Source organism: Podarcis vaucheri (genome assembly GCF_965113315.1).
Source record: "Podarcis vaucheri genome assembly, chromosome: 4".
In the NCBI taxonomy this organism is placed as follows: domain Eukaryota; kingdom Metazoa; phylum Chordata; class Lepidosauria; order Squamata; family Lacertidae; genus Podarcis; species Podarcis vaucheri.
Window position 1 is genome coordinate 103,860,979 of NC_138762.1, and position 13,712 is coordinate 103,874,690.

Below are 13,712 nucleotides of genomic sequence, written 5' to 3' on the forward strand. Positions count from 1 at the left end.
GGGAGGTTCATAAGCATGAAGGCAGAACCACCTCCATTTTTCACAGCATCTGGAATGCAGAGGTTTATTGCCTTTGAATGCAGAGGTCCCATTGTGCCGTTGTAGTTGTTGGTAGACCTTTAGGATAGCAGATCTCTGGATCATCCAGTCAACCTTACTCCAAACGCATATTCAGAAGCCAGTGCAAAACCTTGTACTTGCCCCATGGAAATCACTACTTCTGTTTCTGCCATAACGTTATGACTCACCAACTGCCAGAGCAATATGAATAATCTTCAGGTTGTAGATCACCCACAGATGACATGAAAACCAGTGATACCACTGGAAATACTCCATTTGCAGCAACATTAAGAAATACTTCCTAAAAAGTATTTTAGTATTAAAATCCAATCACGGGTTACAAAAGCATGCTTATGATTATGTTATAATTCCGTATCAGGCATTTTTAAATAGATTGGATCTCTGTTAAACCAAATAGCAACCATCTTTAGGCTCCTTTGGGAGAAATGGCGGGATATAAATTTAATAAAAATAATGAGGTGTTGTGGGTGAAACATAACAGTCCAGAGCAGAAGGTCCCATGAAACAGAGGCAAGTACCGTATTTTTTGATCCATAAGACACATTTTTTTCCTCCTAAAAAGTAAGGGGAAATGTTTGTGCATCTTATGGAGTGAATGTGTGGTCCCTGGAGCCAAATTGCCCAGGGATGAAAAGCAGATCATGCTTTTTTTTCTTCTTAGAAAGAGGGAAGGGGGTGTTGAAACAAAGCTGCTTAGCAGCTGATCAGCAAGCGATCGAGAGATAAGGGACTCTAACGATAAAGGAGGCTGCCACAGCATAAACCACAAAAATCAAACATCCACTGTTTCGTTCAGAATATTTTTTATTGTTTTCCTCCTCTAAAACCACACCGTCTTATGGTCAGGTGTGTCTTATGGAGCGAAAAATATGGTAATTCAAGGCCTTTTAATTGCAGGGAGACAAGGAGCTCTGGTTGTACGTCCTGGTAAGAAGTGAGACAATCTAGGCTCCAATTGCCACCCTTGCTGGTCACCACAGCGCTTTATCTCTTACCCCTACTACAACATCTTTTTTCTATCTTGGGTTTTGCAACATTGCCTTGAGCATGTTTTCTTCAAGTGATTTGCTCTAAAAGCGTTAACTGTTTTCTGTGTCCAGCATTTCAAATAGAGAAAAAGTTGAGAGGTATTAGCACTACAAAAAGTTGCGATCTGTCTGGCCAGAGACCATAGCAGGACAGGAAAAATATGATATCTCCTTCATTCCACCTCCAGCACTCAGGGCAGGACTCTTGTCGTTTGCAAGTCATTATGATGCTTTGGCCTTTGTGTGTTGAATGAGACAAATATTTGTGTAATGACGAACAGGGGGAAATAACTTTCGATCAAGGAATTTTTAGGTTTTTTTAGACAGCAGCTTCCTTGGGAAGGAAGGCGCTGCAATTGGAGAGATGTCAGTGTTTGTTTTAAGCGAGAACAATTATTTCAGCATGGGTAGCTTTCAAGGTAATCTCACAATAAGTAGAAATGGTCAGTCTTTTTCAACAGGAAACTCTCTGGATGTACAGTGGTGCCTCGCAAGACGAAAAGAATCCGTTCTGTGATTCTCTTCGTCTAGCGGTTTTTTCGTCTTGCGAAGCAAGCCCATTGACGGATTAGCGGCTTTTAGCGGCTTATCTGCTTATCGGATCAGCTGATAAGCGGCTTAGCGGCTTAGAAAAAGGGGGGAAGGGGGAAAAAACCAGCAGGAACTCGCAAGACATTGTCATCTTGCGAAGCAAGCCCATAGGAAATTTGTTTTGCGAAGCACCTCCAAAACGGAAAACTCTTTCGTCTAGCGAGTTTTCCGTCTTGCAAGGCATTCGTCTTGCGGGGCACCACTGTAGTTTGCTTGCATCCAAGCTGTAACCAAAGGGCTGTGGCCAAAGAAAGACGCTTGCAACTTTGCACCTGAGCAAACAGCCAGCTTGGCAGTTCTCCCTTAAGAATGGACTATGGACCCTTGGGTAGTAGAAAAAGGCTGTATAAACTTTGCATTGTAACCTAAGGGACATGTCTCACTTTGCTTTAGAAGGCATAGCTATGCAAGCAGTAGAGGAAGCTGATTCTTAGCATTTTGTTTTCAGAGTTTCCTGTTTTCCTTTCCGGTTCTGTACTAAAACCTACGTTTCTATATCACTTGTCACTCGCGTGGATTAGAACGTTAATCCGTTTCCAAAATTGGCAAGATAATGGTGCTCCTTAAGAGTATAGAAAAATTAGGTATGGGCTGAAAGAACTGGAACAGCAAGTGCTTAACTACAACGGAAATATAAAATGGTAATACATGCTTATTTCCTCTTACCACCAAATTAACAAAATCCTCAGCACCTTACAAAACTTCAATTCCCAGGATTCTGAGTCGGAAGCCAGATCAGTTAAATTGGTACCATGCTCCCATAAATTTGTAGTGCAAATGTCCTAAATGATACACGGACTGGATTCGCCATAAATCTATGAAACCTTCTCAGCATATCTTGTGATTCCCTCTTACAAGCTTCACTCCTGGCTCAGATTTTCATAATATACCTCCTGTATGCCCCTATTATGCACAGAAATACACCTAGTTGGGACCAGAGAGAAGAATTGCTCAGACTCTGGGATGTCAGGAAAGCTATGCAAATTCCAAGAGCTGTGTTGCAGGACCTACTGTGATGCTGCAAAGGATTCTGGGGCACATCTCTCAAACTGGCCTCTTAGTCAATGAGTCCTTCGAACCATTGATTAGAACAGCCTTTGTCAACTTGGAAGGTTCCAGGTTGATGAAGGTTGGATTAAAATCTCCTCCTTCAGGATCCTCACCACAACTTGGTGACCTGTGCCTCATTTTTCGACATTGTTTGCAGACAACAGCAGGCAATTTGTGAGGAAATAGGGGAAGGGTAACTTTAGAAGAGAACTTGGCCTGAACGTAGGAGTGACACATTAACCAACAGAAGAATAAGACAAGGGATATATATTCTTCCTTAAGTTTCCTGATTTATTATACATCATATCACAACTCGCCCAAAGTCCGTATGAGTCAGTGTTAGAACAAGGAAACTAATCCGTAGTTGCAATTTCTGGGACTTTGCCCCAAGTTGACCCGTAATGGATTATGAATAAGTTATTCTGTTCTTAGAACATATAGTTCCCATGTGTTTGCTCAATGTCAATGTGCTAATGAGAGCATTTATTTGCATAATTTGCTATTACGATGGTTCTACAAAGCTTACGTTCAATAACTTCCCCCAAACAGATAAAGATGATTCAGCCCATTCACTTATATTGCATACTTAAATCATACTGAATCAAAGTGCTCTCGTGAGACCAAGTGACTCAAGGCACACTCATTTCTGATCAGTTTGTGACTCAGTATATTCTGTCTGCTTTGATGCAGCTCAATATATGCACACTGTGGTGTGATAATCTACTTGGCTTTGCAACTGCAGGTAGGCATTAAATCCAAAATTGCTCTCCATGTGAGTATGGCTGCTTCAGGAAGCCACTGTCCTTTTATTGGTTTGCAGTGTCATGGCTGAAGTTGTCTGAACCATGTGAGAGTCCACATAACAATGAAACTTAACTTGCCATATACTTTCCTCATTTTCACACTTCAGATAAGGCCCAATTTGGCATCACCTTTGTGTTTTCATCTGGGTGGCAAGTGTATAATGAAGTGAAACATCATTGATTGCTGTTGCCCTGAAGAAGAAAATTTACACCTTGGTGCGGTTTTATTATTCATTCATTCATTTCTTGTATTTCTGAATCTCCCTTCCTCCCAAGGAAATTCAGAGTGATGTACAATAAAATAAGGCTAAGGACCCACTTGACGGTTAAGTCCAGTCAAAGGCGTCTATGGGGTTGCAGCGCTCATCTCACTTTCAGGCCGAGGGAGCCAGTGTTTGTCCACAAACAGCTTTTTGGGTCGTGTGGCCAGCATGACTAAACCACTTATGGCACAACAGAACACCGTTATGGAAGCCAGAGCACATGGAAACGTGATTTACCTTCCCGCCACAGCTGTACCTATTTATCTACTTGCACTGGTAGGCTTTTGAACTGCTAGGTTGGCGGAAGTTGGGTCAGAGCAATGGGTGCTCACCCCATCGCACAGATTTGAACTGCCGACCTTCCAAACGGCAAGCCCAAGAGGCTTAGTGGTTTAGACCACAGCACCACCCACTCCTTACAAGAAAAATAAAATAAAGTAAAAACACAACACCATAAATAATGCAACAATAACCAAGACAACTATAAAATACCTGTGAGAATCAGAACCATCAAAACTGCTACTGTTGGGTATTAAGAACGACCTAACCTCACTTTATAAAAGCCTGAGTTTAAAAATTCTGCAGCTAACATCTAAGCATCAAGAAAACAAAGCTATCACAAAGGGGAAAACATTCCAGAGTTAGATTGCTACCACCAAGAAGACTCTATGGCACATTCCCCGACTGCGAATTCTCATAAGAACCACCATCTTAACAACTGAGTTGGCTGGACTTGGAGGAGGTATTGCATATACTTGGCCCCGAGTCATTTAGGACCATATAGGCCATTACCAACATCTTGAACTGGTCCCTGTAGCACACAGTGCAGTGCAGTTAGAATCCATTATACAAGTTCTGGCTGCCCCAGTTTTCAGCATACAAAGAAAATATGAAGATGTGATTCCACATCCCGGGGCTCAACTGAGTGCAACTGAGCTGGCTTGATGTCTCATTTGATACAGATATGATGATGATGATTAAATTTATTACCTACCCTTCATTCACAGGCCCCACAGTGGGCTGCAACAGTTGACAATTCAGCATTAAAAACAGAAATATCTAGCAGGCTATTCTTCTAATGTCCTCTCCTCTGCCATGCCAGCCCAGCGCTAGATGAACTGTTGCTGTGTTTGGTGGCACTGCAGCAAGACTGGTACACTAGGACATGCTCAGGTATGTTCAGGTAGGGATGCTCATCCTAGTTATAACCTGAAGCAGCCTTTGTGTCCTTCATCAGGTCTCATGACAGACATTGGACATTGGAGGATGGATGGCGGCAAACAGATTGAGACTGAATCCTGACAAGACAGAAGTACTGTTTCTGGGGGACAGGAGGCGGGTAGGTGTGGAGGATTCCCTGGTCCTGAATGGGGTAACTGTGCCCCTGAAGGACCAGGTGCGCAGCCTGGGAGTCATTCTGGACTCACAGCTGTCCATGGAGGCACAGGTTAAATCCGTGTCCAGGGCAGCTGTGTACCAGCTCCATCTGGTACGCAGGCTGAGACCCTATCTGCCCGTGGACTGCCTCGCCAGAGTGGTGCATGCTCTGGTTATCTCCCGCTTGGACTACTGCAATGCGCTCTACGTGGGGCTACCTTTGAAGGTGACCCGGAAACTACAACTAATCCAGAATGCAGCAGCCAGACTGGTGACTGGGAGCGGCCACCGAGACCATATAACACTGGTCTTGAAAGACCTACATTGGCTCCCAGTACGTTTCCGAGCACAATTCAAAGTGTTGGTGCTGACCTTTAAAGCCCTAAACAGCCTCGGTCCAGTATACCTGAAGGAGCGTCTCCCGGACACTGAGATCCAGCACCAAGGGCCTTCTGGCGGTTCCCTCACTGCGAGAAGCCAAGTTACAGGGAACCAGGCAGAGGGCCTTCTCGGTAGTGGTGCCCTCCCTGTGGAACGCCCTCCCACCAGATGTCAAAGAGAACAACAACTACCAGACTTTTAGAAGACATCTGAAGGCAGCCCTGTTTAGGGAAGCTATTAATGTTTGATGTACCACAGTATTTTAATATTCTTTTGGAAGCCGCCCAGTGTGGCTGGGGAAGCCCAGCCAGATGGGCGGGGTATAAATAATAAATTATTATTATTATTATTATTATTATTATTATTATTGGATCAATAGATGCCAAGTTTGAGGTACTTGATGAAATCCCTGCACTGAACAGGATACGCTGAGCTTCTTGTACCAGAACTTGATTGTAACCTGGAAGCATTCAGAAACTGAAATAACTATTGTCCTTTAAACTCACCCAGGCGGCTTCCATGGGCTTTTGGAAATTCTGCTGTCCAGTCCCACATCTTTTCCACAGTGTAGCAGCTACGGATGCCCTATGGTCATGTAAAACTAGGACATGAAATGTTATAACTTGCAAGCTTGAAACGGCCACACTATTCAAATTCTAGGAAAGGGGATATTGTAATCTTGCTTGGGATACAGTTCATTTCTCCACCCCTTCAATTCTGGGGTAATAGGCAGATGTGTGTAAATGCCTGGACTGCATGTCTTGCTTTTTAAGGAGAAAGGGGGAATAAGAAAATACGTGTTTTTGACATGGAAAGAAAAAGAAAAAGAATAGGCATGTGCAAATGATAAATTGGTAATAAAATAATGTTTTGTGAATAAAATGAAAACCTTCTTAAACGAAAATGGAGATAAAAGATTGAGCCACAGTTCAGCATCTCCCAGGCCACCAGCGTAACATGGGAAGGGGCCAGAGATCTTTCCTGGGAGCACCCCACCCATCAACAAAGGAGAATCAGCAGCTGTTCCCACTCTTTGTCCCACTCCATACACAGAATGCCAAATCCCTGTTTGCGTGTTCCCTCGGAGGTTATGTCAATTACAGCGATGTTTTCACATTAAATTAAAACACTTTTATTGTCCAAGTAATGTGTATTTTGGGCATAACCCAAAATGCAGTTAGTCACCTGCATAACTACTGGCTAAGTACTCTCGCCCCCCCTCGCCAAGGGGATGGGAGCAGAAATGGCATGAAAGATTTGCCTTTCAGATTTAATTTGGTAGTCAAGGTGGGCATGCACTTTAATTAGACTTTGTTGGGATTCCAGGTCATGCTTGAAGTATAATCATTCCCCCTTCCCATCCTTTTGCTGTATCAGGTTATGGGTGTGGTGAACAATCATTTAACAACAGTAATTAATGGGGAGTTCAGCATGTGGGCATGTTCAAGGGTTGTTTGGGGAAAATGTTAAATATTTGTATTAAAAATAGCTGCTGAAAAATGACTAAGGTCTCCTTTGGGTTAGAGTCAAACCTGCAAATTATAGTTTATTATAGCTTACCCTCCGGCTGCCAACTATAACTATCTTTACCTAATCTTCAACTTTATCTGCTCAAAATGCATTGGAAAGTGGAGCTGAAGCCATCAATTGCTTTGGGGTGCAGTGTGCTGGTGATTCAAGGAGCCAGAGAATGCCAATGTTCATTTTTGATCCAGCAAAACCAACGAAGGGGGTGGGTCGGAGCTAATTCTAAACTCAGTTAGTCCAATTTTCCCAGTGTGGTGTTCTAAGCTTGCTGTTAAGCTAGCCCTGTGAGTTTTTAAGTCGCCCTGACCTGGTGTGGGAGACTCATGGAAGAGGTGGCAGATATTCCACTAACAGTAGCTACAAAGGTGGTTCTTGAGGCTACCTGTAGCAGTGAATAGAGCAGAGGTTGAGGATCCACTTTGGTTCAGCAGGGTGGATCCATAAGTGGCTGACCCTCTGTGGGTTGGAGCATGTCTGCCTGAAATCGTATGAAAATGATGGGTCTTGGAAAATGATGGGTCTTGCGTTTGGTGATGAATTTTAACAGCAACAAATGCTGATCCTGCTGCAGAGGAACAATCAGGAGCACATGAAAAGCTATGGGCTTGCATTCAGTGGTGCTTAAATTTGGGGAGTGGGGTAGGACGGTGCGGGAGGAGAAATTAAATGCAGTTCGTATTGAAAGGAGAACCAACCCAATTTGCACTTTCTAAAACAGCACGAGAAATGAAAGACAGAGCCATCCTATGGAATTAGCAATTCTCCTAATATTATTTTTTCGGTGCAATTCTCCAGGCAGGCAAGGGGTTCAAAAAATGCATATAATAGAGCAAAGTGTGCATAGAAATGCATATATCAGTGAAAACAGCATACAAAAATGTGTTTTATTAGCGGAAATTGCTCTGTACAAATGTGTTTGTTAGGCAAAATTCAGAGAAAATTACACTAAAATGCTGATGGAGACTTTAGAAAATAGTAATTGCAGGCTGGTGTGGAAATGTGGAGAATTGAAGACTGGAGGACATGAAATGAACAGATCCGCCCATCACTAGCTGTGGGGTAAACTCTTAATGAGAGAACATGTAAACATATAGGCCACAATCCAGCACAGATGCAAGCACTCTGAATCCCATGTGTTGGAAACAAAAGCTCTGTTTTGGATTGTGGCCATGAAATTGGGGGAGTGGGGGTAGAGAGAGAACAAAAGGTGAGGAGGAGCTCTTGGTGCTCAGAAGTAGTCATTTATTATTGCATGGAAACTCTTCTTCAGGGGCAAAAGGTCGTGCACATATTCTTAGTGCAGTACGCCAGCTAAAACAGCTCACTGGGAGAATGTCCTTTCAAAAGGATTTCTATTGAAAAGCATTGGGCAATTTATTTGTAATAATAAATTACTAGCGCTCAGCACTAGCTTGAGATTCTGCCTCTCCTTTTGTTCTCTTGGTTTCTGATGCCACCCCTCCCTTTTTCCACCATGAAAACAAAACAAGACTTGCCAGGCAAGATGAATCTTCTTCCCTAAATGTTGAGCTTGCTTAAGAGTCAGACCTTTATGCTTAAATTGGAAGAATCTGACTGCCCCTCATTGGAAACAGGATGCAAGGAGAAAGATGGACTGATCTAGATGGACTGATCTAGCTGGACTCTTTTTATGTTCTTAAGATACAAAATATGTAGATTACTGTATAGCAGTCCTCTCAAACCTGGTGCTTTTCAGATGTCTCCAGCTCCCATCATCTCTGAACATTGTCTAGGGCTGGTGGTAGTTTGAGTCCAACAACGTCTGAAGATCCCCAGGCTGGATTAGATAGAAGGATGGGACATGGGGAGACCATGTGCTCAGTGAGAAACAGGACTCTACTACTGCCTTCCAGTCTTGTGTGCCAATTTAAGTAAAGCAATGGGATGACTGATAATCAAGAGGAACAGTGGTGACTTTCTTATTTTCCTTCCATATATTGGCGAATGAAGGGAGAACAGGGCATGATCAAATGTTTCCCTAGCTTCATAACAGATTAGCGGGTCCTTGACATTTTTATTCCTAGCTTAAGAACAAATGGGTGGGCAATTGTTATTTAAATATATTAAGTCTACTCTTTGGGAGTAGAAAAGTTAAACCCTACACAAATCCAGAGTGGAGTCCTAAGATGGATGGTGCCTTGCATGCCTTTTTCCAGCAACTCCTGTAGCCAAGCTGGTGCTAAACACATTGCTTTCCTTTGGAGCACATTAGTGAGGCCAAGAAGGGGTCTTATCGTCTGGGCGGCCCAGGACCTCCAGCCCAGGTTTGCACGCCAAGGAGTTCACTTGCTGCTAACACAGCAGTTGGACTTCACCTCTGGAGGCACACTCCATCGTCTCTTGAGACAAACAGATGTCAACAACAATTCCCAGTGAATTGTGTTGATGCACTCATGTCCAGCTTGCAGGCTTTGCACAGGTCGCTCTCAGAACAGGACTAGGTGGACCACTGGCCTCATCCAGCAGCTTCTTGTTATTTTCCGAATGAATAACTGTAGTTTAAACATGTCAGATGACCTGTTTTCTGCATTTCCTTATAGACCTATGTCACTTCCTCTGTAGTTGCCAGATTTCTGGCTATGGACTGTCTTCCAAGTCAGAGGAGATATATTGGTGTGTGGGTATGGGATTGCTAGCCAGCTGTTTGTGGCGAGAGCATGTCATACTGCATTTCAATGCATGCTGTCTTTAGCAATTGCCAGGCCATCTGTCGCTCGGTTCGTGCCCATATACCAGCTGCCAAATTCCTGGGGCCCAATAACGTGACCATCTAGATATGAATAAAAATATTTCAACTGTCTGTTAGCATTTGGCATTTGACTTGAGGGTGGGATACACTGCAATGCCACAGCCTTCACTGTTGTTGCTGTGAACATGTGAACATTTCAATCTAGTTAAACACTACTAAACCAGGTGAAACAACTGTTCTTCCATTGCTTCAATTGGGCAATGCCAAGGGTAGAAATCCTCTTGGCTACAATAATCTGGTAGCTCTGAAGAAATGTGGATTATCAAGTTGTTGCCAACCCAGCTTCTTTTGGGTTTAAGCCAGAGGGTCATAGAATCATAGAATTGTAGGGTTGGAAGGGACCCTGAGGGTCATTTAGTCCAACTCCCTTGCAATGCAGGAATCTCAACTAAAGTATCCATGACAGATGGCCATCCAACTTCTACTTAAAAACTGCCAATGAAGGAAAGTCCACAACTCTTACTGTCAGAAAGTTCTTCCTGATGTTTATTTTTTTATATATAAAGTATTTATTAAGATTTTACACAAAACATACAAAAAAGAAAAAAGAGGAACAGCTAACAAGAAAATTACCAAAAAAGACCTAAAAAAACCGATGGTTAAAAAAATAATAAAAAAGAAAAAAGAAAGAACAATATCTTAAAAAGAAATAATCCATTTTTCAATATCTTAAATTCATTTGCTTATTTCCTTGACCTCCTCACACCTCCCCTTTTGTATTCCCGTTTACAAAGTCCTTTCAGCAAATCCTTACCCTCTTTCATTTATCTTTACTCTATAATCTTAACCTATTATAACTATATATTTTCATCCAAATAACTATCTATATTTACATATTCTTCTTAGCCTTGATACCAAAACCATTTATTTTCAATCCAACATCATTTTAACATTCATTAATTTTACAGTATTTCTGTAGATAATCTTTAAATTTCTTCCAGTCTTCTTCCACCGTTTCTTCTCCCTGGTCTCGGATTCTGCCAGTCATTTCCGCCAATTCCATGTAGTCCATCACCTTCATCTGCCATTCTTCCAGAGTGGGTAAATCTTGTGTCTTCCAATACTTTGCAATAAGTATTCTTGCTGCTGTTGTAGCATACATGAAAAAAGTTCTAGGAAGTTCTTCCTGATGTTTAATCAGAATCTCGTTTCTTGTACCTTGAAGCCATTGGTTCAGGTCTCTAGAGCAGAAGAAAACAATCTCCATCTTCAGTGTGACAGCCCTTAAGGTATTAGAAGATGGCTCTCAGTCTCCTCTTTTCTGAGCTAAACTTACGCAGCTCCTTCAACCATTCCTCATAAGGCTTGTTTTCAAGATTCTTGGTCATCTTGGTTGCCCTCCTCTGCACATGGTCCAGCTTTTCAGTATCCATCTTTTGGCTCCCAGAACTAGGCATAGTACTCCATGTGTGGTCTGACCAAGACAGAACAGAGCCGGACAATTACTTCCTTTGACATGGACATTATACTTCTGTTGAAGCAGCCGAGAAGAGCATTAGCCACTTTTTGCTGCTGCATCCCACTGTGGACTCACGTTAAGCTTGTGGTCCACCAAGACCTCTAAATCCTTTTCACATGTACTACTGGCTAGCCAGGTGAAAGGGGGGTTGATTATGCATTTTGTGGTTTTATATTTTGATTTTTTAGGGATTTGTTTAGGGAAGCTTTTAATGTTTGATGTATCACAGTATTTTAATATTCTTTTGGAAGCCGCCCAGAGTGTCTGGGGAAGCCCAGCCAGATGAGCGGGGTATAAATAAATTTTATTATTATTATTATTATTATTATTATTATTATTATTATTATTATTATTATTTTATTCTGTGAACCGCCTTGAGAGCTGCAGGTATAGGATGGTATATAAATTAAATTCATCATCATCATCATCAAGGAGCAACGATAGGTCAGACCAGTACCCAAGCTTAAAACAAAAGCCTTTGTTAGGGGCCAGGGGTAAAATGTGGCCAATTGCTGTAAACCAGGTGTGGCTTGGACTACAACTCCCAGCATCCTTGGCCATTGCCTTTGCTGCCTGGGGCTGCTGAGAGTTGGAGTCCAATGACATCCGGCAGGCAGCAAGTTCCCCATCCTTGGTGTAAAGAATCTTCCTTGCTGGAATGACCAATTGCTTTTGGCCTGAGTTATGTAGTAGTGACATCTGACACCGTCACCACCCAGAAATTCCAGTTCAAGGCCATTGCAGGCTTGAATCCGGACAGTTTAGAGACTAGTTGATATCCGTTCTCGCAAGGTATGGCAGGTAAGTGATTTGCAATGTTGCATGAGCACCAAGTATCTCTCTTTGATCTGCCTTTCCTAGACTAAGTTTGCCAAGGTTTCTGAACCCAGTATGACGTTTCCTTTCCCCCTTGTCTCCTAGGAGAGAAACCGTACAAGTGCACCTGGGAGGGCTGCACCTGGAAGTTTGCCCGTTCAGACGAACTGACGAGGCACTACCGCAAACACACGGGAGTCAAGCCCTTCAAGTGCGCAGACTGTGATAGAAGCTTTTCTCGTTCGGATCACTTGGCGTTGCACCGCCGAAGGCACATGCTTGTCTGAAAAAGGCTACATTCTCCCCTCTCCCCACCAAAAAAAAAAAAAGGAAGTACCAAGAGCTGGGTCTCTTTTAACTACAGCGAATTCAGCAGGGCTGAATCCCGTTTTGATGGCGTTAGCACAAAAGGGGGCGTTCCACGTTGTCCCATATACACAAAGAAGCAGGAAGTGTAGTGCCACTGTTCTGTCTCCCATCTGAAGTCGGCTTTTTTCCAGCATGGGCAAAGTTATCACCTTCAGCTGGGAGATGATAGCCTGGATGTGACAAGAGTGGGCATTATTTTCTAACCATGTCCTTTTAAAAGTATTTATGGCTTGTACCTTTTCTCACACTTTTTTTTTCCTGCTGAAGAATTACTGCTATCACAAAAACCGGATATCATAAACATTTGGAAAGAACAAGCCTCCTGGATCTCCTCTTCACCTGTTTCTCCTTCCGCCACCGCCGCCTTTTTTAAAAGATTATTATCGAAACACGGCAGAATATCACCACGCCTGATTGTTGAGTGATCAACAATCTACGAAGCCAGCTCTAGCGAGTGGAAAGAGGAGGGATACAAACAAATCTCCTTGAAGCGAAAAGATTCCTCAGCACACTTATGCAATAAAGATGGCGGTATTTTACATATTTACCCCTCTGTCATCATGCCAGACTCTAGAAGCCACTATTTTTTTTAAATCCTTATTTAAAGTAAATCTCTGTTTTTGTTAGAATCTATAAAACAGGCACCAGTAACATTTCAGTGTGAAATAACCCTCTCTACATCTGTTTGCTTAATTTATAACAGGAAGAGACCATTAAAATGTAACATCCTGGCTGCACAGTAGGGAAAAAAAGTTCGACCCACCATCCCTAAACCAACACATTAACCCCCTGCATATTTACTTGAAAGTGAGTAATGTTCAAACATACATGTACGTTGCTTTGTCTCTCATTTCTTCCCTAATCAGCAGGTGTTGACTCCTTAACTGAATGTGTGAACTGATTCCATTGCACAGTTCTAAGACGGATCTGTACTGCTTGATCTGCAATGCTCATTCACACATGCAGGTCGAGTCGATTCTACAACCACCATGCTGAATGCACATGTGTGAAGCAGCCTTCTGACTTGCTTGAAGAATTTACTTTCAGTGTAAATGTGCTTAGAGCTCCAGCCTCTAAGAATAGCTGTTTCTGAAAGGGAATTGAATGCGTCAACATCAATGGCAGGAGTAGTCAGGAAGAAGCTACTTTAAGTGAGGTCTCCAAACACTTGCTGTTTCCTAAACATAGAACCTCAGT

At 42.6% G+C, this 13,712-nt stretch overlaps 1 protein-coding gene across 3 annotated transcripts in view; it reads left to right on the plus strand.

The window, feature by feature from the left end:
• The window catches only part of KLF12 (KLF transcription factor 12), a 243,577-nt gene extending 230,154 nt beyond the window's left edge, over positions 1–13,423 (plus strand). For all 3 annotated transcript variants that reach the window (XM_082221431.1, XM_082221433.1, XM_082221432.1), the window contains one exon: positions 12,252–13,423. In XM_082221431.1, the coding sequence (XP_082077557.1) occupies positions 12,252–12,433 (182 nt within the window). In that variant the 3' untranslated portion in view covers positions 12,434–13,423. The remainder of the gene's footprint in view (positions 1–12,251) is intronic.
• The last annotated feature ends 289 nt before the right edge of the window (positions 13,424–13,712 follow it).